The following is a 23383-nucleotide window of genomic DNA, read 5'->3' on the forward strand; positions in this document are numbered from 1 at the left end:
TAACATAGTGAGTTATACAGTGTCAGAAACCATGAAGTCTACTAGAGACACTGAACAGCTCCAGAGGGTTTGAGGCAAGTCTGTGATGATTGAGGTGTGCAGGTTCCATTGCGTGTTAGCATTAGCCTCACAGTTCCAGTGCTAGAACCGAAGAAACGCCGAGCACCTCGTGGCTAATCGACGAGTTGGGGGCACATTTTTTGCTCCGTCTGAACGAAAGCGACTCAGATGAAGCGCGAGAGATGCTACGTTAACCTTTCGACCGGATGGTCCCGCAGTCGAGGGGTTTCTCACAGAAACCTCCTGTCACAGCCGCTTAGCGCGCGAGGTGTTTCGGCACCACGGGGCTTCCACAACCCCAAGACTGACATTTCGAAATGTCAATCATTTTTGAGCAGTGACCAGAAAGTGGCTCGGAATAAAAGAAGGTGTCTGTCCGATTTGGCTCACGAGCGTTTGGAGCGTTAAACGTTGGAGCGGTCGGGCTGAACTGGCTGCCCTCTGCGGTGAGAAAGTCCTTCTCCCTCCAGAAGTTTCAGCGGAGCTCTTTTAGCGGTGCCGCGCGACGACTCTTTCTCGGAGCGCAAACACTTGCAGAAAAGGACACGCGGGGCGTGAAACTAAACCCTGAGGCTCTGGGACCTCACAGCCAGGCACACAGGCTGCTCGCGGAGTTACATTCGCTGAGTAAAAGCTTTATTCAACTTCAAGCCTAGCAGGTTTACATTAGCGCTGAAGGGCTGAGGAACTCCAGGCCTCAGTGCTTTTACTTTTGCCATAGATTTGACTTTAAACTGGCGGTTGAGCCAAAAATCAAGACCCCCCCCCCACCCCTAAACTCTCTTATCATACAGATAATGAGCCAAGACATGCTTAGCTTCTTTAGTTTTAGCGCTGGAGCTAGAAGGCCAATGTAGCTTACAAGTAGTGGTCCACCAGTAAGCACTGCCTAAATCAGGGGTGGAGAACTCCGCTCTTGAAGGGTGGAGTTCCGCACAGTTTGCAGCCTTTCCTGATCAAACTAGGTAATGAAATCGTTAAGATGTAAAGTCATTTAGAGGGGTGGGATGCGAGATGGTTCATTTTAGAGAAACTCGATCAGAACTGTTCACAGTGGTGGTGATAGGAACCAGGCGTCCACCTCGTAAAGCTCCTCACAGAACGTTCCGACATGAGATGGTTAGGAATTCACTGCCTGGTAACTCATTGTTTTATAAGACGTCTGAGAAGATTTTGGCCTAAATGTCTTTTTTGATATCATTCTTAGTGGAGAGGTACATGCATGATGTTGTAGAAAAATAGGGTTAGGGTTAGGTTTATTTTGGGGGGAGGGTGAGAGGCGACATGTATACCCAATACATTCCAGTCATCTGTGTGCGTGAACAGATCTAATGAACTGAATCTGCTGGGGCTGCTTAAACGTTGAGGTTCAGCTTTACTTTATAACTGGAACCGGATTCTATAATCTGTAAAAAAAATCACTGATTTTACCCTGTTCTTCAGTGGTCAGGACCCCCATGGACCCTCACAGAGCGGGTACTGTTTGGGTGGTGGGTCATTCTCAGCACTGCAGAATGGTGCAGTGGTGGTGGTGTGTTAGTGTGTGTTGTGCTGGTATGAGTGGATCAGACACAGCAGCGCTGCTGGAGGTTTTAAACACTGTGTCCACTCACTGTCCACTCTATTAGACACTCCTACCCCATCAGTCCACCTTGTAGGTGTAAAGTCAGAGACGACAGCTCATCTGCTGCTGCACAGTTTGTGTTGGTCATCCTCTGGTCCTTCATCAGTGGTCACAGGACGCTGCCCACAGGACGCTGCCCACAGGACGCTGCCCACAGGACGCTGCTGGCTGGATATTTTTGGTTCTCAGTCCAGCAGCAACACGGAGGTGTTTAAAAACTCCAGCAGCACTGCTGTGTCTGATCCACTCAGACCAGCACAACACACACTAACACACCACCACCACGTCAGTGTTACTGCAGTGCTGAGAATGAGCCACCACCCAAACAGTACCTGCTCTGTGGGGGTCCATGGGGGTCCTGACCACTGAAGAACAGGGTAACAGAGTATCAGAGAAACAGATGGACTACAGTCTGTAACTGTAGAACTACAGAGTGCAGCTATACGGTCAGTGGAGCTGATAAGGTGGACAGTGAGTGTAGAAACGAGGAGGTGGTCAGAATGTTCTGCGTGATCGGTGTAGATCTTAATAAAATGCAGGAAATGTATAACAGTAATGTATTCTTGATTCATGCCGTACAGGACTGAGCGAGAGTCAGATTCAATTTGTCGTCTTTATTTCACCAACAAATTTCACACAAAACGTCTCGACAAGCACTTGAGTACAATGAAATCAGAACACAGTTCACAACAGAATATATTAAAGCAATTACGTCGTGAATAAGCAGCTCAACTCACGGTGCGATTTCTGTGAGGTAAAAATAAATATTATATTAAATAGACAAAGAGAACGCAGAGGGAAACGAATCTGTTCTGAGCGATCCTGATCGTTCTCTTATTGCTGGAAATATTCCATATATACACAAACGCTCCCTCTCTCCCTCAGTCTCGCACACAAACTCCCATGTCTTTCATCCAAACCCTCAAATAAAGGGATAAATATTAGGAATAAATGTGTGGAATAAGAACTATATCGGTTACTGGAAGGTTCACAGGACTATGAAAGAGTCGGAAACCTCAGGCCTACAGAGTTTTACTGTTGAGTTGGTTCAGGGATTCATTCCTGAACGTGCATCACAACGTGTCTCTTCACATCTGTGTCCCAAATAATAACCTACACAAACTGCATTCGGAGGAATTTCACAGCTAAGCAAGTCCAGGTCAGCTCAGTTCAGCTGCAATTGCCTGATAAATACAGCCGGCTGATATAAGCTGCAAGCTGCTGTTTTTAGCCTGGCTCATTTTCTGTTTATGTATCGAAAGCACTTGGTTTTAACGTCTCCGCCTGAAACCATGACGCTAAGAATGAAATTGCATTAGTAAACGTGTCCTTGTTTATTGCTTTGTGATCTGATGTTGCTTTGGTGCAATTTCAGGGGGCAACCTCCCCCAAACACCTGAAGAGTATGTAATCCCCACTGACACCCCATTGCCTCCCTGTTCCTCAGTCCTACATCAATCCTATTACAGCTATGAGGGGGTCTGGCCTACAAAGCTACAGGCAGAAGTTGCCAGAACTCCAGAGTTCTCAGAGCTCTCCCGCCTCCCTCTATCAGTCTTCCCTCATACTACCACCGCCATGTTGAAGGCATGGTCTGAACTCACAAAACCATATTAGGAACTCCAGGTCTAACCGTGCCTTCACACCAGCAGCGACACAACTAGAAGTTGCCAATTTTTTGGCGAAAGGAAGCAGCATGAATGTTGGGGATGCAAGTGGGTGGAGTCAGTTAGCACCTTTTTGGTCCTTGATGTTTGTTCCTTCTAGAGATAGAGGAATGGTGACGGTGTTTCCGCCATAAACAGACGGTAATCGCAAAGACCAAATGCTGTTTTCATGACACACTGACTGCGCAGACAGTGACGCAACCATGTAGGAGTTACATTTTTCAGACAAATGATTTCTCTCCAGGATTTTTATTTTAGTGGGAATGCATCTGATTAGAGTTTTGCATCCGTGAAACCACATAAAACAATGGTCAGCTCGAGTTCAAGAACTTCCACAGGTGATCTGGGCACTCTCAATGGGAAAAATGAATGGCATTTGGGAATTCACCACAAAAAACTCAAAAATCTCAGTTCACTTTTCCCATAGACGAACTGCTTAGACCCGGAATTCCTTATAGGCATGTGAGTTTGACTACACAATTACAACACAACTTTAAGGGTCTATACCACCATTCTGTGGAGAAAACCGTGATTCACAGATTCTTTCTAGATTCCAAATCACTGATGTGTGACTCATTCCTGAGTCATTCACTTCAACGATTCAGAGGTTTGCTCTTGAATCCAGAGTCAAAGCAAAAATTCAGTCTTAACCCTGGAATTATTTATATGTGATTCAAGAGATTCATTCATAACCCCCAAAAATGAATTATTATGGAGATTCATTCCTATATGCTGAGACACTTATGTGAGTCATTTTTGAACCTGGAATCATTTACGTGTATTTCAGAGATTCATTACTAACCCTCGAAAATGCATGATTTGGAGACGCATCCCTAATTTCTATTTATGTGTGATTGGGAGATTCATTCCTGAATCATGAATCAATTATCGGGAATTATTCATAATCGATTTTAAGATTTACTCTTGAATACGGCTTCATTTAAGAGTGATTCAGAGATTCATTACACAATGCTGAACCATTCATGTGAGAGTTGGGGATTCATATTTTTATAAAAAAAGATTCATGCCTGAACCTGGAATCATAGATGTGTCATTCAGTTTCACTACCAACCCTCAAAAGTCAGTTGTGAGACTGATTCCTAAATACTGAATCACTTATTGGGTGATTCAGAGATTCATTCCTGAATCTGGAATCATTTCTTTGTTATTCACTGTTTTTTTTTTTTTAACTATTTCCCCAAATGACCCTTCTCTCTCTTTGTCTCTCTGTCTCTGCCACTTGCCCCTTCTCTCTCTCTCTCTCTCTCTCTCTCTCTCTGTCTCTCTCTCTCTCTGTCTCTCTCTCTCTCTCTCTCTCCCTGTCTCTCTCTCTCTCTCTCTCTCTCTCTCTCTCTCTCTCTCTCTCTCTCTCTCTCTCTCTCTCTCTCTCTCCATTCTCTCTCTTTACATGGCCTGAAGCCATGACAACATCATTATGGTCAGTGTTGCTCTAACAGACGCTGACGTGCGTAGTACCCAGCGTCCCCTTCCTTATCGAGACTGGGATTAAAACAGAACAAAAATAAAAGCGCCCCTCCAGGCTCCTCTACTGTAGCTTGTGTGTGTGTGTGTGTGTGTGTGAATGGATCTGATTAGTCTGAGGTTCAGTCTATATTATAAAACTAGAAGATTCACAGTGTCCATTATGTCCCGTTGCACTAAAGCAGGGGTCTCAAACCACTGGCCCATGAGAGCTTCATACAGCCCCATCACATATTTACAATTTTTCCTTAAACCTTATTTGCCCCGTTTTTCTGTGGTTGAATATTTACTTTCTGATGAGTAGATCTGCTTCCCCCACCATACACTGTGGTGGGTTATTCAGTATATCGCTGCTGTCTGGAAAAAAACCTTGTATCTCCGAAATGGTAACTTTACAGGAGAAGGAAAAAACTTACTTTACTTTCAATGTAAGTCAATGGAACCAGAATTATTTCCAAGTCATTTTTGGCCATTTAATGTGGTCCATCATTCATGAAATTTACAGACGATATAAAGGGCAGCATGCCTTTTCAAATAATGTCAAAAACTGAAAATCGACAAAAATGGAGATGGAGGTTTTGTTCTGACAACAGCGATAATAATCACCCGATTCTGACGTTAAATTAAAAAATAGAGCAGTGCATAATAACAGGCTAGAGCAATATTAGCACTAATTGGATGCTAGACTGTAACCGAGGTACAACTCTAATTTAGACTGATAGTTATTACATCTGCCTTCATGGATTCAGCGTGTCATGAATAAATCCACACAGGCAGATTTAACTAACTATCAGTCTGAATTATAATAATGTAAAGTTACAGCTAAACTGCACTCAGTGTGCTGCGTTCACCCAGCGCCAGGTTTTTGTGTGAATGATTCCAGTTTGTCAGAATAAAGAAATAAACAGAACTGCCAAACGAATCCACTGAGAACTTCTACTGTTGTACACTATATGGACAAAAAGGACATAGACACCCCTCCTAATTATTGAGTTCAGGTGTTTCAGTCACACCCACTGCTAACAGGTGTATAAAATTGAGCACATAGCCTTGCAGTCTCCATAGACAAACACTGGCAGTAGAGGGTCGCACTGATGAGCTCAGTGACTTTAAACATGGCTCAGTCATAGTACGCCACCTCTGCCGCAAGTAAGTCAGAGAGATTTCTGTGCTGCTAGGTCTGCCCCAGACAACTGTAAGTGCTGGTATTGTGAAATGTAAGTGTTGAGGAGCAACAACAGCTCAGACATGAAGCGGTAGACCACCCAATCTCACAGAGTGGGGTCACAGAATGCTGAAGCTCATTGTGTCTATCCCCTGTTGAATCATCACTAAAGATTCCCAAACTGACTCTGGAAGCAAAAGATCTATTAGGACCTTCACAGAATGGGTTTCCATGGCCGAGCAACTGCACACAAGCCTAAGATCAAAATGCGCAATGCCAAGTGTCGCCTGGCATAAAGTGCTGCTACTGGACTCTGGAGCAGTGCAAACGTATTCTGTGGAGTGACGAATCAAACTTCTCTATCTGTCAGTCTGATGGACGAGTCTGGGTTTGTAACCTGCCTGACTGCACTGTGTCAGCTGTAAAATTTGGTGGAGGAGGGATGATGATACAGGGGAGTATTTCAGGGGTTTGTCTAGAATCCTTAGTTCCAGTGAAGTTAATGCTTCAGCACCAAGACATTTTGGACAACTTTGTGGGAACATTTTGGGGAAGAACCTTTCCTGTTCCAGCAAGACTGAGCCCCAGTGACCAAAGCAGCTCCATAAAGTCATGACTGGATGAGCTTGGTATGGAAGAGCTTGAGTGACCCTCACAGAGTCCTGACCTCAACCCCATCCAACAACATTGGGATGGACTAGACTGGAGATTGTGAGCCAGGCCCTCTCGTCCAACATCAGTGTCTGACCTCACAAATGCTCTTCTGGATGAACGGGCAGAAATTCCCACAGACTCACTCCAACATCTGTAGGAAGCTGTTAGAGCTGAAAAGGGACCAACTCCATATTAATGCTTATGGGTTTAGAATGGGATTCATAAAAGCTCCTGTAGGTGTGATGACTAGGTGTCCCAATACTTTTGTCCATAAAGTGTATATATCTATCCCCCCACTTAGCTAGTGGATCCCAGGTAATTTGAGTTTGAGACCCCTGCACTAAAGCTTTGATTTGTGGGTGGAGCTAAAAACCCACAGCTGACCACTCTGGTTTAAATTAATATAAAACAGACTTTCAGTCCATGAACTCTAAACGCATCTTTATCTAAATATGTCTTCAAGAAAAATGTTTTCACATCGCAAAAACTTCTTAAAGGGGAATTCCACTAATATTTTAAAATTTCAGTATTTCAGGTGTAATCAGAGAGGCTTGGTGTGAGATGGTTCAGATGTCTTTACAGTGGTTGTGATGGGAACCAGGCGTCGCCATGACTACAACACAGTTATAGACATATAGACATTACTATCAAAACCACGAGTGAACCTACACGAGTGTTCTGAGTTTATATGGAATGTTGATGATGAAAAATAGTGGAAAATCGGAAAAAAGGTGGGATGTCTGGTTCCTATCACCACCACTGTGAACAATTCTGACTCTAAGTTTCTCTAAAACAGCAAAAATTTTGAGAAATTGGTGGAGTTTCCCTTTTAACCTGACAGTCTCTAGGAAAAATATAAAGGTTTTTTACAACTGCACCACAGTTATGTCAGAAAATGGAAAACGCACAATACAAACACACACACACACACACACACACACACTCAGCTCCCCCCACACCAGCCCACCCCACCGCATTGATTCTGACCCACAGGGTGGCCGCATGCATACAGAGCGTAATCAGTCATAGGGCAATGCGACTGGACGCCCACCTCACAGGTGTATTGTGGACAGATGTCCTGGGAGGGGTCGGGGGTGTGGCCAAATGCCCCGCCCATTTCCCGAGAGGAGGAAAAGGTCAAGTAGGGAGGGCATTCGGTGTAAGATTCCCACACGAGTTCGTCCAGGCCCCCCGACTGCGAGCTGGTGTACATACACTGCTGATGCTGGGCTGAATCTGCGCAATAGGGGGCGCCGCCACCCAGCCCGAGATCAGAAGACGCCTGGTAAGTCAGCAGGGGGTAAGAAGGGTCGTGTGGGGGCGGGGTCTCCGCAAAAGAGTTGTCTTCAGACGACAGTTTGTGTTTTTCTGTCGGGACAAAAGGAACAAGAACAGAAATTAGAGCCAAGAGACAAAAGATCTATCCAAGCTCCGCCCACAAATGTGCATCAATGTTCCACAAAGCTTGCCCGCCCTAGCAACAGTAGCCGGGTGATTCTCACGAGCAAGTCAAATCGAAAGTAACTACGTTCCATTTTCTCCAAATCCTAATGTCTGGATAATTAACAATAGACCTGAATGAGTCAAGTGATTAAATATGCGCTTCACTAACGAGCACAGAAAACATAAATCTGGCATCGCATGCAAAAGTTTGTGCACCCCTGTCAAAGTACATATATTGTTATTAATAATTATGAATATGTTGGTCACAATTTAGTTGGATGGTCCCCTATAGAAGCCCTACAGCAGGGGTGCACAACTCCGGTCCTGGAGAGCCCAGCACACATTTACCTGCTCAAACACACCTGATCACCCTTGGCTGTTAATTGCCAGGTTAAGTGGGGATGTTTGAGCAGGGAACCCTCCAAACTGTGCTGGACACCGGCCCTCCAGGACCCCTGCCCTACAGATCTTAAATCATTAACGAACTTTCTGGTGACATTCAGGTGATTATCAACAACATTAGTTAGGGCTGGGAATAAGATGTAGGTTTAGCTTTCAGGTTTAGGCTTAAATTTAATAAACTCGTTCACACTGAACTGGATGTTCAGCTGCATTCATTAGTTGAACAATACTTAACGACACAAAGACAGTAAGACAGTAAGTTAACACGTCCTCTACAGGGAGCACACTTGCTGCACATTTGAAGGCAATATTATTTATTCCTTTATTTATTTGCTGAATGCTGGTCTGGGGGGCTGTGTGCGAAACTCAGCAAATAAACAAATTGTGCACTAAAATGTGCAGAAAAAGCCATACGTGACTGTGTTCTCTATAGAGGATGTATTAACTTCATACTACTTAGAAAATCAACAGGACAAAATTTGACCAGGGGTGTCCAAGCTTTTGCACATGACTATAAATGTATATTTACAGCATGTTGAGTATTTATATATCCATATTTATACTTATATATTTATACATATATCTCTGCTGTCGGAAGAAAACTTTACAGGAGAAGGAAAAACACACACCCACACACACACACACACACACACATTATACTGCCAAACGTTTCTCATTTCACTTTCATGAGTGAATACTTTTGGCAATATAGTGTATATATACATATACACACATTTATATATACATTTGTGATATAGTGTGCTTATCTTACCTGAGGCTTCTGAACAGGTGTAGTCAGGGCTGAAGGCGTTTGGTACGGTGTAGGGCACGAGAGAATCAGTGGGTGATGGTGTCACTTTTGGGCGAACCGTGGTACATGGAACCAGAGGGTACTCCTTACTATGGAGAGAAAGGTAAAGAACGCATGAAAGAATTAACAGTAGAATGTAACACGGTGTGGACCTACACGGACCTAAGAAGAGTGTGTACTGTAAAGTAAGAAGGTAGGGGACCTAAGAATGGTCCATGGTGTGATACCATGGTGTGATTTTTACTGAACTGGGAAAATCTGGAATTCACTACAGGACACACTAAAACTCAGCTCACTGGTGTCACTCAGTCATTTTAAACTTTTAATATCAAACCACCTACAGACAGCCTGTACCTGTTTTTCTTAATCATATTTATTCGTAACTTTTATTTTTGTTATATTCTTCTTAGTTCTTTATCTCTTTTTATTTATTTATTTATTTCTTCTCATTTTATTTTTAATAGTTTTTTTATCATTACTTTTTAAATTTGTGATATTGTATTATTACCGTACTAATTTGATTGACAGTATGGTAAGAATATAGGAGACTGCCAGAAAGACGTAATGTAGTACAATCTGATTCTATATAGGTGCAAAGTCCTAACTATGCCCTATTAGCTTTCATACATTATTAGGAATTTCATTATTTCAGCGGTGAAGTGTTTGTTTAAAACAGCGACTGTAACATGAGAGTTTTGTCCTGGCTCAGCTGGTCCTCCACCCACCCAGACTTCACCTTCTCTCTCATGTTCACTCCTGAACAAGGGGCAGGAGCCTTTGACAACAAATCTTTTGTGGCACTCTCACACTGCCGCCGCCGCCGCCGCCCACCTGCCTTCACGGGAGAGTGGAAAGCTGGTAGACGAACTGTATGGTAGCGTGTTTTTAGCCGTTTTAGCTCCTCGCTGAGTTCAGCAGCAGCAGAGCACGAATACGTTAGCATGTTGTTTTTGTACATAAGCACAAAGATGAAAAATTGTTCCGCCCAATTTTTTTACTAGTTGTTTTTGGCGTGTTGGGGGGCTCCAAACCAGGGGACCATGATCTGCCCCTGAGCATGAAAGAGGAAGTGGAGTTTTTCACAAGATAGCATCAATGCTAGCTCGTGACTCGTAGCATGTCAGAACACGCCCCAGCGTGGCGGAGGCTCATAGGCAGTGGTGAGCTAAGGCAGAGTGTTCGGGGTCCGGGTTTAGGGGGCCGGCGGAGGGGGTTTCAGACCACACTGGAATTCAGGGGTCAGCAGAGGGCGCGGGGTGGGGGTGGATATCTCATATAGGGAAGCTGCAGTTAGCTGCTGCGGCTAATCTGTCCTAATTCAATTTCACAATGAAGGGACACAAACAGCAGCGAACTAGCAAAAAAATCTTTGCCCTCTCTTTATTCATTAAACCCAGTCTTTCTCTCTTTCTGTCTCCCCATGTCTCTCGCTCTTTCTGTCTTTCGCGGTCTCTTTAGCTCTTTCCATCTCTCTCTCTCTCAAACGCACACACATCCACACAACACGCTCTCATGCTTGTTTATTTATTTGTTTGTGTGTTTGCTCGTGTGCTGGCTTGTTTGATGGTTTGATTATTAAGCAGTGCTGTCAGGCTTTTTTTTTTACCAACATTATATTTCCAAAAGTTTTCAGTCACCCATCCAAATCATTGAATTCAGGTGTTCCAGTCACTTCCATGGCCACAGGTGTATAAAGCCGAGCCCCTCGGCCTGCAGACTGCTTCTACAGACATTAGTGAAAGAATGGGTCGCTCTCAGGAGCTCAGTGAATTCCAGCGTGGTACCGTGATCGGACGCCACCTGTGCAGCAAGTCCAGTCGTGAAATTTCCTCACTACTAAATATTCCAACGTCCACTGTCAGTGGGATTATAACAAAGTGGAAGCGATTGGGAACGACAGCAACTCAGCCACGAAGTGGTCGGCCACGTAAAATGGCGGATGCTGAGGGGCCGAGCAGCTGCATCCAAGCCTTACATCACCAAGCGCAGTGCAAAGCGTGGAATGCAGTGGTGTAAAGCGCCGCCACTGGACTCTAGAGCAGTGGAGACGTGTTCTCTGGAGTGACCAATCGCGCTTCTCCGTCTGGGAATCCGATGGACGAGTCTGGGTTTGGCGGTTGCCAGGAGACGGTACTTGTCTGACTGCATTGTGCCAAGTGTAAAGTTTGGTGGAGGGGGGATCATGGTGTGGGGGTGTTTTTCAGGAGTTGGGCTCGGCCCCTTAGTTCCAGTGAAAGGAACTCTTAAAGCTTCAGCACCAAGAGATTTTGGACAATTTCATGCTCCCAACTTTGTGGGAACAGTTTAGGGAGACCCCTTCCTGTTCCAACATGACTGCACACCAGCGCACAAAGCAGGTCCATAAAGACACGGATGAGCCAGTTTGGTGTGGAAGAACTTGACTGGCCTGCACAGAATCCTGACCTCAACCCCATAGAACACCTTTGGGATGAATTAGAGCGGAGACTGTGAGCCAGACCTTCTCGTCCAACATCAGTGTCTGACCTCACAAATGTGCTTCTGGAAGAACGGACAGAAATTCCCATAAACACTCCTAACCCTTGTGGAAAGCCTTCCCAGAAGAGCTGAAGCTGTTATAGCTGCAAAGGGTGGGCCAACATCATATTAAACCCTATGGATTAAGAATGGGATCTCCCTCAAGTTCATACGTGTGTGAAGCCAGACGAGCGTTTACGGCTTTGCTGTCTGTTTCACATAATTTAGTTTTTTTAATTTTACTCTGCCACTGTAACACTTTGACACGCCTTTTTAAAGTTACAGGTAAATGTGCTATTTTTTTTTCAGATGACAGAAAACTTTAAGTAAAAACAAATCATTTATTAACTGACTGTGTCATAAAGATTTCTAACTGTTCTACTAAACTGTATGAATGTTGTTTATTTGGCTGACGATTCTGACTTTACAGACACACAAACACATTTTCCCTCCGTCTCTCTCAGACGCTCCCTCGCTCGCTCGCTCTAGCCCGTCGGTGACCCCTGTTTGTGATGCAGTGTGTTACTCGCTGCACTGCCCGCTCTCTACGCTATAAATATCCCCCCTCACGTGTGTCACATCCAATAAGGTCAACAAGCAACATGCAGTCTTGACTTTGGTTCCACCTTCCCCCAGCGCTTCGATTCAAAAGGACAGCCTGATCTCAGTTTGGCCGAGTTTACAGAACTCTCCAAATCTAACAGCAGCCCAGACAAACACCCCTCAGCAGCATCCAGGAGCCAAACCACCAACAGCAGCAGCAGCGTTCAGAAAGACCACATCACTCGGTCGTGAAGAGCGTGCGAGGAAAACTGGACGTATATACTGAACTGTGCGGAAGACTTAAGCACCTGAGAAAATGATGTCAGTAAGTGTTTATTAGCTCTGGAGAAACACTAATATTTCAATAAATACAGAGAACGTTAGTAAAGTAGTGATTTTATGTGTGTCAGTGTGTCATTTTAATGTGTGACCAGAGGTGCACAAACTTTTGCATAAACGTGTTTCCTCTGTGGCTACACGCATTTTTTTTTTTTATTATGTGCAGCTTTCCCACCTCTGACGGGTCATCCGATGCATCTCGATGTCTTCGTTACCACGGAAACCCTTAGCAAATGGATTGTTCTCGATCTTCAACTGAGTGATCTGAAAGATTTAGAGATAAGATCAGCCCTCATCTGTGTATTCATCTATCTACTCATCCACCCATCTCTCCTTCCATCCGTTTCATGCAGCCACCCACCCATCCATCCATCCATCCATCTATCCATCCATCCATCCATCCATCCATCCACACAAGAATGCATCCATCAATCCACTGAACCATCCTTGCTGCCATCCATCCACTCATTCATGTATCTATACATCCATCCACCTGTCCTTTCATACAACCATCCAGCCATCCAACCACACATCCAACCATCTACCCACCTATCCGCACAATAAAGCACCCATCCATTTACCCATCTATCCACTGAACCATCCATCCACTAAACCATCCATCCTTCCACGCAACCATTGAGCCATCCATCCATCCACCTACACAGCCACACAACCATCCACCCCAATGCAACCATCCATCTATTCATTCTACCATTCCTACATCCATTCAACCATCTACCAAGCCATCCATCTACCAAACCATCCATCCACTCATCCATCCATCCCATCCATCCATGCAACCATCCATCTGTCCATCCTACTATTTACATTCAACCATCTATCTATCCATCCACCAACCCAACCATCCACCCACCCTTCCACCCATCCCTGTTGCTCCTGCACTTACGGTGTGGTTCTGGTAGGAAGTGACAGCGATGAAGGCTGTTTCGGGGAATGAATGAGTGCAGAAGGCCGTGTTGCTGGAGCCAAAGCTGTTCTTCTCATCTGCTTTCACTACATGCAGCCGCGGCTGGTATTTATGCATGGAGTTCAATATGATCTGTAACAAAGGCCAAATACACTGGTGTTCAAAGGTCTGGAAACAATGTTTTCAACCATTTAAAAACAACAGTTCTACTCTAGTCCTGTTTCTAGTCCTGAGTTCACAGGTTTCACATAATTCATAAAACTCTAGGAAGCTGTAAATAAAACTTAGAAATGTCAGACGTGTCCAAAACAGTCAGTGGTGACATAGAAGACTCTCGAATAACCGAGGAAGCTGCAGAGCATCAAGGCTTGAGCTCTAATCAAATGAACATACACAATTCATCATATTTCAAAAGGGGTGGTTAAATCTCAACTTGACAAAAAAACCTGATAATTTCACAAAATTCTTGAAATACCGAATTAAACGTCTAGAAACACCTTTTTCAATACTTTATTCAATTTCTCATTATTTTTGTATATAAAATAACAAAAACTGTTATAATGGCAAATATAATTTCTCATTGCGCTCGGGGTATTACGATACATACTTCCTAAAAAATAGTTTTAATGTTTTTTTAGTATCGAACTGCAAGCCAGTTTGCACTGTTTATCAAATACAGTTTGATTTTCAGCTTTAAAATGATTTGTGATGTCAGATATTCTGACTTGAACTGAAATTATTTCCACTATTCTTTCAAAAATATTTTATATTTCTACAAAACAACCAAACCACTTGTGCCTGATGAGTATTTAAAGACATCTGTCTTCTGAGATTATTTGTTTGTGTTAATTATGTTTTCACCAGGCGCTGAGATCTTAAACTTTAAGCTCCAGAATCATCCGTAACCATTCAAACCTCATCCTCCTCATCACCCTCATCATCATCACTCACATGGCCGAAGGGGTCGAGGTGGTTGTTGGTGAGTTTGAGTTTCTGGAAGGAGACGAGCTGTCTGGTCCAGTGGGCTCCGGGAGCCGGAGAGTCCGGATGAACGTAAAGTCGACCAGGAATAGCAGGTTCGGCTTTACCGCAGACTGACCTGAGCACAGGGCAGGGATCGGTCACTTCAACTGGCACAGCGATTACATAAATGATCACAACATCTGGGCAATTTCTCATTATGAGATTGTTAAAGAATGTTATCCACCCACCCATCCATCTATCCATCCATCCATCCATCCTTCCACCTATCCATCCACCCACCCATCCATCTATCCATCAATGCAACCATCAACCTCCATCCATCCATCCTCCCAGCCATGGCTTACAATATGTTTCTCGTAGAAAGTGACAGCAATAAAGACGGTTTCCATCCATCCACTCATCCACCCATCCCTCCACCAATCTACGCCACCATCCATCTATCCATCCACCCATCCATCCATCCATCCATCCACCAATCTACGCAACCATCCATCCATCCTCCCAACATGGCTTACAATATGTTTCTGGTTGAAAGACTGTTTCCATCCATCCACTCATCCACCCATCCCTCCAACAATCTATGCCACCATCCATCTATCCATCCACCCATCCATCCATCCATCCACCAATCTACGCAACCATCCATCCATCCATCCATCCATTCATCCATCCACCAATCTATGCAACCATCCATCCATCCTCCCAACATGGCTTACAATATGTTTCTGGTTGAAAGTGACAGCAATAAAGACTGTTTCCATCCATCCACCCATTCATCCACCCATTCATCCTACCAATCATACATCCATCCACACACCCATCTGTCCATCCACCTACCTTTAGACTGCCAAAATTTCATGATGACATTCAACATTGACCAACAGACCAAATGACCAACAGAAATGCTCCAAAACTGCTTGAAATGAAATCTTCAACTAAACTGAAAGTAAAGGATGTTGTTATTTTTCTCCTGTAACATTTTGGAGACACTTTTCTCTGGACAGCGATGATGAGACATGCTCAGTGGGCAAGTTCAGATCAGGCGACTGGCCACCAGAGCGCAACCATTTAAGGTTGAAAAGAAAATCGGACCAAGGAGCTTCAGTGACTGAGACGTTCTGCAGCTCTTATATAAGCACCTCTTTCTTCTAGAGCAAGTTCTACATCACTCCCAGTTACGTTCTGCTTTCATTTGCACTGAAGACAAATATTCTGGAACCTGAGAGCTGCACTTCACAAAGAGCCAGTCATTTTTTTAAGCTTCACACTTAAAAGAAATATGGTTCTTCAAGGGTTCTTTAGTAGACAAAATGGTTCGATATAGAACCGTGAACACTTAAAGAACCCTTTGCATGATGGACAATGTGCTGTAGATGGTCCTATAGGGAACCTTTTAGAAAAGGGTTCTATATAGCAGCAAAAAGGGTTCTGCGATTGTGACGATGTCAAGCTTCACACTGAAAAAAGATGGGTCTTCAAGGGTTCTTTAGTAGACAAAATGGTCCTATATAGAACCATGAACACTCAAAGAACCCGTTGCATGATGGACAATGTGCTGTAGATGGCCCTATATGGACCCTTTTGGAAAAGGGTTCTATATAGCAGCAAAAAGGGTTCTGCTGTTGTGAAAATGTCAAGCTTGTAACAATTGAAGAACACTTTTTGAAAATGGTTCTATGTAGCATCATCTACAGCACATTCTCCATCAATCTGAAGAACGCAGTCATGTAAAGGGTAATTTGTGTGTTTATGGTTCTACATAGAACCACTTTCTTTACTTCAGAACCCCTGAAGAACCTTCGTTTTTAAGAGTGCAATTAAACAATACATCCAGTAACGGTTTAGGAACCTTTTAAGGGTCTACGTCGTGGCCTTGTGTGGTAACAGTTTCAGATTCTTACCATTTATTATCCGCAAACTTGTACCGGTGGTCATCGGCGGCCACTACGTCCATCAGCAGGATGTATTTGGCTTTGGGGTTCAGTCCTGTTACCTTCACTTTGTAGCTCGGGAACATCCGCCTGAGGAAAGTGAGGAGAAAATGGACCGTGAGGTCAGTATCACAGGTTCAGAGCCAGACCCGCTGATGATCTACAGCAGGGAGGGATCATGTTCTCACATGGCCCCTGAGTGTGAGGGTCTTTGGAGGCCCCCCTCAACCCAATAGAACAACTTTAAAGGGAACACATAGCAGAAAGACGTACTTCCTAACGTTTTACACAGTAAAAGAGCTTGATGTACACTCTGAAGGTTCTTCAAGGGTTCTGTAGTAAACACAATGATCCCATATATAAACATGAACACTTAAAGAACCGCTTGCATGACTACTTGGTTCTTCACATGGTGAAACTGTTCTTCAGACTGACAGACAATGTGTTGTAGATGGTTCTAGATAGAACCATTTTGAAAGTCCAATACTGCACCAAAAAGTGTTCTGCTTTTGTTATGACATCAACAACAGAGGAACCCCTTTTGGTGCTTAAGAACCATTTCCCCATGCAAAGAACTATTCAAGCACGCAAAAAGGTTCTATATGGCACCATCTGCAGCATCGTTCTCCACATCATCTGAAGAACCCTATATATAAGAAGGGTTCTTGGAGTGCTCATGCTTCTATAGAACCACTGTCTTTACTAAAGACCCTTGAAGAGCCGCCCTTTTTCTAAGAGAGTAATTAGATGATACATCCAAGAACGTCTTTTTTGAGAATGTACTCCACACAGTCCATCTAAGGACGCTAAGCTATTAAAGTAATGCTTTGTGTTTATGTGTTTAATTTAGTGACGTCACAAAAACCAGTGCACTTGCAAAAATCTGTCTAGTCAGTCAACAGCAGTTTAGCTCCGCCCACTTCTTTTATTATTTTATTTTTATTGAATACTATTTTTGGTGCTAATTTGGGGCTTTTTATTATTTGACGTACAGTGATAGTGTGCAGGCAATGATTTAGTCATTATAAACACTATTTTTCCAAAAGTTTTCAGTCACTCATCCAAATCACTGAATTCAGGTGTTCCAGTCACTTCCATGGCCACAGGTGTATAAAGCCGAGCCCCTAGGCCTGCAGACTGCTTCTACAGACATTAGTGAAAGAATGTGTCGCTCTCAGGAGCTCAGTGAGTTCCAGCGTGGTGCCGTGATCGGACGCCACCTGTGCAGCAAGTCCAGTCGTGAAATTTCCTCACTACTAAATATTCCACAGTCCACTGTCAGTGGGATTATAACAAAGTGGAAGTGATTGGGAACGACAGCAACTCAGCCACGAAGTGGTCGGCCACGTAAAATGACAGAGCGGTCAGCGGATGCTGAGGGGCATAGTGCGCAGAGGTCACCGACTTTCTGCAGAGTCAATCACTACAGACCTCCAAACCTCATGTGGCCTTCAGATCAGCTCAAGAACAGCGTAGAGAGCTTCATGGAATGGGTTTCCATGGCTGAGCAGCTGCATCCAAGCCTTACATCACCAAGCGCAGTGCAAAGCGTGGAATGCAGTGGTGTAAAGCGCCGCCACTGGACTCTAGAGCAGTGGAGACGTGTTCTCTGGAGTGACCAATCACGCTTCTCCGTCTGGGAATCCGATGGACGAGTCTGGGTTTGGCGGTTGCCAGGAGACGGTACTTGCCTGACTGCCGAGTGTAAAGTTTGGTGGAGGGGGGATCATGGTGTGGGGGTGTCTTCAGGAGTTGGGCTCGGCCCCTTAGTTCCAGTGCAAGGAACTCTTAAAGTTTCAGCACCAATCGATTTTTGACAATTTCACGCTCCCAACTTTGTGGGAACAGTTTGGGGACGGCCCCTTCCTGTTCCTACATGACTGCACACCAGCGCACAAAGCAGGTCCATAAAGACGTGGATGAGCCAGTTTGGTGTGGAAGAACTTGACTGGCCTGCACAGAGTCCTGACCTCAACCCAACAGAACACCTTTGGGCTGAATTAGAGTGGAGACTGTGAGCCAGACCTTCTCATCCAACATCAGTGTCTGACCTCACAAATGCGCTTCTAGAAGAACGGTCAGAAATTACCATAAACACTCCTAACCCTTGTGGAAAGCCTTCCCAGAAGAGCTGAAGCTGTTATAGCTGCGAAGGGTGGGCCGACATCGTATTAAACGTTATGGGCTAAGGCAGACGAGCCAACACTTTTGGCAATATTGTGTATAAAGGCTATTCGTTCATCTCATTTATGCACCTGTAAGAGTCTCCCTACTCTTTGAGACGATGGTCCGAGACAACCGCCTGGAGCTCCCATCAGCTGTTTACGATTAAACCAGTTATACTCACTCATTTCAGTGCACCACCACCACCACCACCTCACCCATTCCTGTCTTTTGCCCGGAACCCTAGAATCACTAAGTCCTCGGCAGCCCACTAAGGTCCCGGGACACTGGCCTTTTGGCCTGGTCAGTAATCCCTCCCTGATCTACAGCTTTGATGGTCAGTCATATCCTGGAAGACCACAACACTGCAGAGTTCTGCAGAGCGCACTACACTCTTAAAAAATAAAAGGGTTCCTTTGAGAACAGAACCATTTATGGTTCCCTAAAAATCATACAGCGTCATTCATCCGTTATGACAGCCCTGAAACAGAGCTCAAAACGAGAATCCGCCACAGTTCCAGACTCTTAGCGTTCATTATTATTTGCAGGAGTAAAGGGTTCTTTACACTGTGAACATGTTCCTCAGATCGATGGAGGTGTTTTTATATGGTTCTACTTGGAACCTTTCTGAAAAAGGTTCTATATAGCACCAAAAAGAGCTCCTCGAGGGCATAAGAACAGAAGAAATCTTTTTTTGGTGCTATATAGAACCCTTTCCAAAAAGGTTCTATTTAGGATCATCTACAGGACGTTCTCCATCAACCTGAAGAACGCGTTCACAATGGAACGAACCCTTAAGTCATGCAAAATGTTCTTCTGTGTGTGCATGAATCTATATAGAACCATTTTCTTCACAAAAGAACCCTTGAAGAACCATCGTTTTATGTATGTAGATCCTACAATAGTCATGTTGTACTGCTTGCTTTGTGTGCTGAGCTCAATCAGGTGAACTAGAGCAGCAGTAACAGAGAGTTCTGCGGAGCTGCTGGACTACAGAGGTCCAGACTGGACTAGAACATTCAGACACCAAACTTCACACTTTAAACATTTTCAGTAAATCTGCATCATTAACCGGTTCAGATGTTAACAGAGCTGCTCAGAGCGGGTCGGTGTCAAACGCTCCGCTCTGGAGAAACTTACCGAGTCAGAACCACTCACAGTGGTGGTGATAGGAACCAGACGTCCCTCTAAAAGCTCCTCACAGAAACCTCCTACATGAGCTGGTTCTGAATTCACTGCCTGGTGACCGAGACGCTGATTTATGAGAGTTTAGAGAAGATTTGGGCCTTAAACTCCATTCATGGTGGAGGGAGACATGCAGGGTGTTCCGAGGCAAAATAGTCCCCAAAGAAACCTTATTATTCCAGATTTTCCACTATTTTTCCATCATCAACATTCCATATAAACTCAGAAGACTCGTGTAGGTTCTCTGGTGGTTCTGGATAGTAAAAATGTCTATATCTGTGTTGTAGTCATGGCGACGCCTGGTTCCCATCACCACCACTGTAAAGACGTCTGAACCATTTTATTTACTATCAAAACCACCAGTGAACCTACAGTGTCTGAGCTTCTACATGGAGGGCTGATGACAAAATCACAGTAACTTTGGCTAAAAAAACGTCTTTTGGGGACTTTGAACGAACAAATAACGTACAAATAAAAAGAATGCGCGGCCACACCTTATTAACACGTGGGAACAAGATCCTAATGTGTGGCCACGACTTAGTAAGGCATGGGAATGAAATCACAGCTTACTAAGTCGTGGCCATGCCTTAGGATCTCGTTTTCCTGCTTTACTAAGTCGTGGCCACAGCTTAATTATCTCGTTCCCACACCTTACTAAGCCGTGGCGTCTCCGGCTGTTAGAGGCGGACGTCTGGTTCCTACCACGGCCACTGTAAGCGGCTCTGACCCTGAACGCCTCTGTTTACATCCTAACCTGTTGGTCCTGCAGAAGGAATTCTGGAAAACGGGCGGACTTCCCCCTTAAAGCTCACCGTCCCGCTTTCGTGATGATCATTTCCGTGGTGACGTCATGGAACTTCCGCCACAGCTCGCGCTCGTGCAGGTGAACTTTGACCCCCTCGAGGCCCTGTGCGAGAGAAGGCAGGGTCAGCGTGACAACTGAGCGCCGGACTGATTGACCGATCAGCTTAATTGATTAATTGGCCTTAATTAATTTTAATTTAATTTTATTTAATTAATTAATATCTGTCATTAAATCACCTGGAAATTCACAAACCATTAGAAACCATCAGGGTTCAACCCTGGCTGGTCAGTAATAAAACCGGCCCACGGTAATAAAGCGCCCTTTGGGTTCGAATCGCAGTTAAAAACGTGCCGTAAAGGCCGACAGACGGCGCGAGACACGTCTGTACACGTCATCAGCCAAATGGGCGGCTGGAATCAAGAGATTTGGGAAAAATGTGAAAATATTAACGGAGAAAAATGTGAAATGAATTTATTATTATGACGTTATTACACCCATCAGTGTTAGTTATTACTACTTTATTACTATAATTAGCATTAGTATTATTAGTTATTATTAATAGTATTATTTTCTAATTCTTACACTCTCAGCATAAAGGGTTCTACAGCCTACTGAAAACGGGTTCTATAAACGGGTGTTATATAGAACAGTTCTAAAGGGGTTCTTTAAAGGTCATATATAACTGTGTTTATATTTACACATTGCTGTTGTTATAAAATAGCTATTAACATTTTATTTATTCTTTGTGTATTATTACGAATTTCAATTTCAGGGGTTCATAAAGGGATTTGATTGGATTAGATTAGATCAGATCAGATCAGATTAGATTAGATTAGATCAGATTAGATTAGATTGGATTATTGTGGAGCTTTAATGTTTGTCTTGCTGAACTTACTGTTTTTTTCTGAATAAAATAAATTCTAATCATTAATAATCATATTATATCTAATAAAATGATTAACAGCATCAACAACGACCATACAAGTAGTAATAAAAGTGTTATAACAACAATAACAAACATAACGACTGAGAGCTGTAATAAACACTAACACTCTTTGAAACGCGGTTCTCCAAGGGTTCTTTAGTAACAGCAATGGTTCTGGGAATGTTCGTGGTTCTATAGGCTGTAGATCCATTGCTGTCACTAAAGTTATGTTCGTTATTATTGTTATAACACTGTTATTACTACTATTACAATTACTACTACTCCTATTAGATATCGTATTATTATTAATTATTATTTATATTCAGAAAAAAAATGCAGTTCAGTAAAACATTAACCTCCCCAATAATCTGATCCGATCGGATCAATTCCCTTCATGAACCCCTGATTTTAAAGTCTGCAATAATAAATAAATAAATTATACAATAATAATAATAATAATAATAGTCCATTTTTCGCAACAGATCAATAAATATGTACACATAATAATATATGTGTACTATAATAATATAGTACTTTTTAAATAAATGCTATAAATATTAGTATAATAATATTAATAATTATTTAATAATAATTAGTATATATTTGAATATGTAAATCTGGAGTTATTTATCTAAACGCTTTATTAATAATATACATTCAGTGATGAACTAACACTATTAGCGCTGTTTGTGAGCGTTAATATCGGCGTATTGGTGTAAATATTATTATTATTAATAATATTTACTATTAATAATAGGGTCTCTTACCTGCAGCTGCTCCTGAAAGCCGTCCGCCATGTTACAGTCCGGACACACGGCGCGCGCGCTGGACACGCGCACACACATCAAACACAGTTCATGTTAATGTAAATAAATAAATAATAATCAATATTAATAACATCGTTATTACTGCTCAGTCAGTCTGTTCACAGTTTCAGCCACGCGCTGTGATCAGTAATCAATACATCGGTGATTGATACCAGCACGTGCGCAAAGGCCGGATCTATCAATAATGACGACAGCTGGGACTTACAGTTAGAGCGGGAAACCGCGCGCGCCCTCGTTTCCGCTCGTGCAGCAAAATATTAGTACTGATAACAGAAATAATAAGAGTTATTAATCCGCACCTGGCTGTCACTGCATCCCGCGCGGAGGGGCTCCTCGGTGGCGCGCGGGGGGGCCGAAACTCCGCGCACTTATTTTCAGAGATTAAAGCCAAACGAGCGTCTCCGCGCGGAACTCGCCGCGCCAGCCAATCAGAAGCGTCTGCTCACTGTCCGCTCTCCGGGCGTCCAATCAGAGCTCGGACCTCTTCCTCCTCTTCCTCCTCTTCCTCTCTCTCTCTCTCCTTCTTCTCTCCTCCTTTTTAAATCTGCACTCCTTCCCAAAATCGTCCTCCTCCTCTTTCGTCACTCCCGCGTGCGCCCTATCCTCCACTCCTCCTCCTCCTCTTCCTCCTCCCCGCGCGCCAAAAGCAAGCCACGAGCCCCTAAACCCGCGCGCCCTCTCTCTCGGTTATAATCACTGGAACGCGCGCGAGCAGCAGCTCTTCTGTGGAATGTGTCGGCGCGAGAGCGCGCGCGCCTAAAACTGTGCCAAAGTGAGACGCGCGCGCGCAATCTCTCCGTAAATAGTGCAGCGCGTGATAACGCTTCAGTGATACGCCTCGCGCGCCCGAGTCTGGCTGGAAAACCCCGAAGCGCGAGCCCATGTCAGTTATTATTAATTATTATTATTATTATTATTATTAGTTTATAATAGTAAAAACACTCTCTTA

The 23383-nt window shown here is 43.8% G+C and overlaps 1 protein-coding gene across 2 annotated transcripts; it reads right to left on the reverse strand.

Annotated features, from left to right (window-relative positions):
- Positions 1-7413: 7413 nt before the first annotated feature.
- tbx5b (T-box transcription factor 5b) lies at positions 7414-23149 on the reverse strand. Of its 2 annotated transcripts, XM_017724606.2 has the most exons (9): positions 22734-23149; positions 22375-22432; positions 20690-20784; positions 16500-16619; positions 14566-14713; positions 13594-13746; positions 12862-12950; positions 9270-9397; positions 7414-8020 (listed from the first exon to the last, which is right to left on the reverse strand). In XM_017724606.2, the coding sequence occupies exons 2-9, from the start codon at positions 22402-22404 to the stop codon at positions 7596-7598; spliced, it is 1188 nt and encodes a 395-aa protein (XP_017580095.1). In that variant the 5' UTR covers positions 22405-22432; positions 22734-23149; the 3' UTR covers positions 7414-7595. The 2 variants fall into 2 exon arrangements, with proteins under 2 accessions (XP_017580095.1, XP_017580096.1); XM_017724607.2 differs by lacking the exons at positions 20690-20784; positions 22375-22432; positions 22734-23149 and adding an exon at positions 20632-20678.
- Positions 23150-23383: the final 234 nt, after the last annotated feature.

The sequence above is a fragment of the Pygocentrus nattereri genome, chromosome 23 (assembly GCF_015220715.1).
Source record: "Pygocentrus nattereri isolate fPygNat1 chromosome 23, fPygNat1.pri, whole genome shotgun sequence".
Lineage (NCBI taxonomy): Eukaryota > Metazoa > Chordata > Actinopteri > Characiformes > Serrasalmidae > Pygocentrus > Pygocentrus nattereri.

Excerpts from the sequence above, each read along its gene's own strand:
- tbx5b (XM_017724606.2), bottom strand. The coding sequence starts at position 22,404 with ATGGCGGACGGCTTTCAGGAGCAGCTGCAG. Across the intron at positions 14,714-16,499 it reads AAGTTTGCGGATAATAAATG|GTCAGTCTGCGGTAAAGCCG; the intron begins GTAAGAATCTGA and ends CCCTGTGCTCAG. Across the intron at positions 13,747-14,565 it reads ACCTCGACCCCTTCGGCCAT|ATCATATTGAACTCCATGCA; the intron begins GTGAGTGATGAT and ends CCTTTGTTACAG.